General features: G+C 31.3%; 1 protein-coding gene across 1 annotated transcript; it reads left to right on the plus strand.

The window, feature by feature from the left end:
* Positions 1 to 652: 652 nt before the first annotated feature.
* Positions 653 to 1,108, plus strand: NESG_02474 (uncharacterized protein; the record flags this gene model as incomplete). The annotated part of the gene is made up of 1 exon (XM_053050075.1): positions 653 to 1,108. One exon carries the CDS (start codon positions 653 to 655, stop codon positions 1,106 to 1,108), a length of 456 nt encoding a protein of 151 aa, XP_052903639.1.
* Between the last annotated feature and the right edge of the window lie 1,164 nt (positions 1,109 to 2,272).

A 2,272-nucleotide genomic window follows, 5' to 3' on the forward strand; every position in this document is an offset into this window, starting at 1 on the left:
CGAAAACTGCCTTTTTCATGATGAAAAACGAAACAACACACTTCTTTCTTGAACAAACGGACACCATACAGGTGCGATTGGAACATAACCGAAACGTGTCACAAAAAGCAGAAAATGTGTTTTGGAGAAGGTGGGGAGAAGAAAAGGTAACAGGATCTGTAAGAGGAAGCCAACAAATGAAACATGTATGTACAAATGGAGATATATGGATAGTAGTATGTAGATGTTCAAAATCTCATTTATTTTGCATAGGTTGCTGCGTGGTTGCATAAGAAGGCGTCTGGAATTTGACTTTGATTATGGGACTGTTGAGACGACAAAAATGTAATTAAACAAATAAAACTTTGAAGTGGAACGTTCCCATATATAACAACAACTTTGTTTCAAACGTTTTTAAGTGCTTTTCCTTCAGTTTGAAAACTTCAAAGTTTAATACTGTTAATATTTTCTTGTTGATTTTTTTTAAATAAATAAATTTTATTTTAAAAAATCAAACCGTGAAATTATATCTTCATGTTCATTTCAAAGCTATTTCAAAGTTTCAATCATTACAAAAAGAAGAACTTCAAAAATCATTATAAAATCTGTCTATCGGTTAGTTTCCATCTTTTTCAAAATTTTCAAAAAATCAAACACATAATTTCTCAGAGAGATGAAAAACTTTATAATTTTCTCGGTGATTGTGACTTTCGGGTTTTGTGAGAAACTAAGTGAGGAGCTGGATTTTGAGCGGGCCGAGCAATGTGGAAAATTACCAGGTCATTTTTTTTTGTGTTTTTGGTTCAAATTTATTTTTATAGAGCATAGAAGTGCTCACATTGAGCTTGGCTCTGGATTTTTTTTTTCAAAATTCAACCCTTTTTTTTTTTCAAGCCTCCAATCCTTTATTTCAGCCAATAAGACAGCCGTAAGGCCAGCGGACACTGAAGCACCATGGTCATTTTATTTTACCTACAAGGATTTGAAGTATACTACAACTCTTGTTTCTCCACGTCACGTTATTTCGGCTGGACCCCTTATTCTTAAAAGTGTCAATGATACTCAATCGCACAAATGGAAATGGGAAGACGGATCTAAAGTGAATTTTGAGGATTGCAAAGATAAGTGAGTTTCTCGAGTTTTATAGCCAAAACTTTTTATGAAAATTTCGAAACAAAATGTAAAAACTTGTGTTAGTGTTATGTATATGATTTAAGAAATAAGTGAATTTTCATCAGGAGGAATAAATAATCCGGCTGAAAAATTTCTCGTTCTCTCTTAGTCATTTAAAGTTCGAAAATAAATAATTTCATAATAAACAAAATTCTAAATAATTTCAAAATGTGTTGATGACAGTTCATAATTTGAATTGTAAAGAGGCCCCACTAAGAAAGTCGTTAAAAAGTTATTTTAAGACCATTGATCAATTTTTCAGAGAAAAAAAAAATTCCAAAAAGAATACTGAAAGGGATCAAAGTGAGAATAAGCGTGTGCTGGAATCCAGAGAGATGTGGATTCGGTATTCAAAGATCAGTTGTTAACGTTAGTTTTTTAATTTTTCAGATAGAGACGCTCATTTATGAATATTTCCAATCATTGAAGACAGTAGAATTTCAAAAAATGTAGTATGTTATTTTTTGAACTACAGTCGTTTATAGTTGACATTTTTATAGCTTACAATACTGGTGAGTGCTATTAAATAACATTGTTAGAGTAAATATAGAGACTGTACGGTACTTTTAAAAGTATTGCATGAAAAGTGATAAAATAGAACTCCTATAATTATTTCTTTCAGGGTTGGTATCTAGGAAATTGTCTCCGTGGAGAGGAACCAATTGGACTCATTCTCTTGGAACTAAGCTCTAACGTTCCTCCAAATGAGCCATTCTTCGTGCCTGCTTGTATTCCATGTGAGTTTTAAACTTTTTTTGCATGTTTTTGCTTTTTCCGTGTCATATTTCAAACTGAAACATCTTTTATAAACTGAAAGGAATATCTAAAAGTTGTATCTGGAAAAGTCGGAACGAAAAAATTAAATATGTTCTCTGTTAAAAATTTAATTGTGTATTCGCTGGTTAATAAGAAAATGAAATTTTCTAGAAAAAGGATTTCTAAATTCAAATTATGATTTAAAGTTTCATATGAAACTATTGCTTGTTTAATTTTTTTTCGCAAGAATTTGTTGCGAAAGGTGGAATATGGATTTTTTTTCGTTGAAATAACACATTGAATTTTTTATTTAAGCAGAAGCAAAGCTCACTAAATATGAAGACGATGTAAGCATACACTCCGT

The sequence above is a fragment of the Nematocida ausubeli genome (assembly GCF_000738915.1).
Source record: "Nematocida ausubeli strain ERTm6 chromosome Unknown supercont2.14, whole genome shotgun sequence".
NCBI lineage: Eukaryota > Fungi > Microsporidia > Nematocida > Nematocida ausubeli.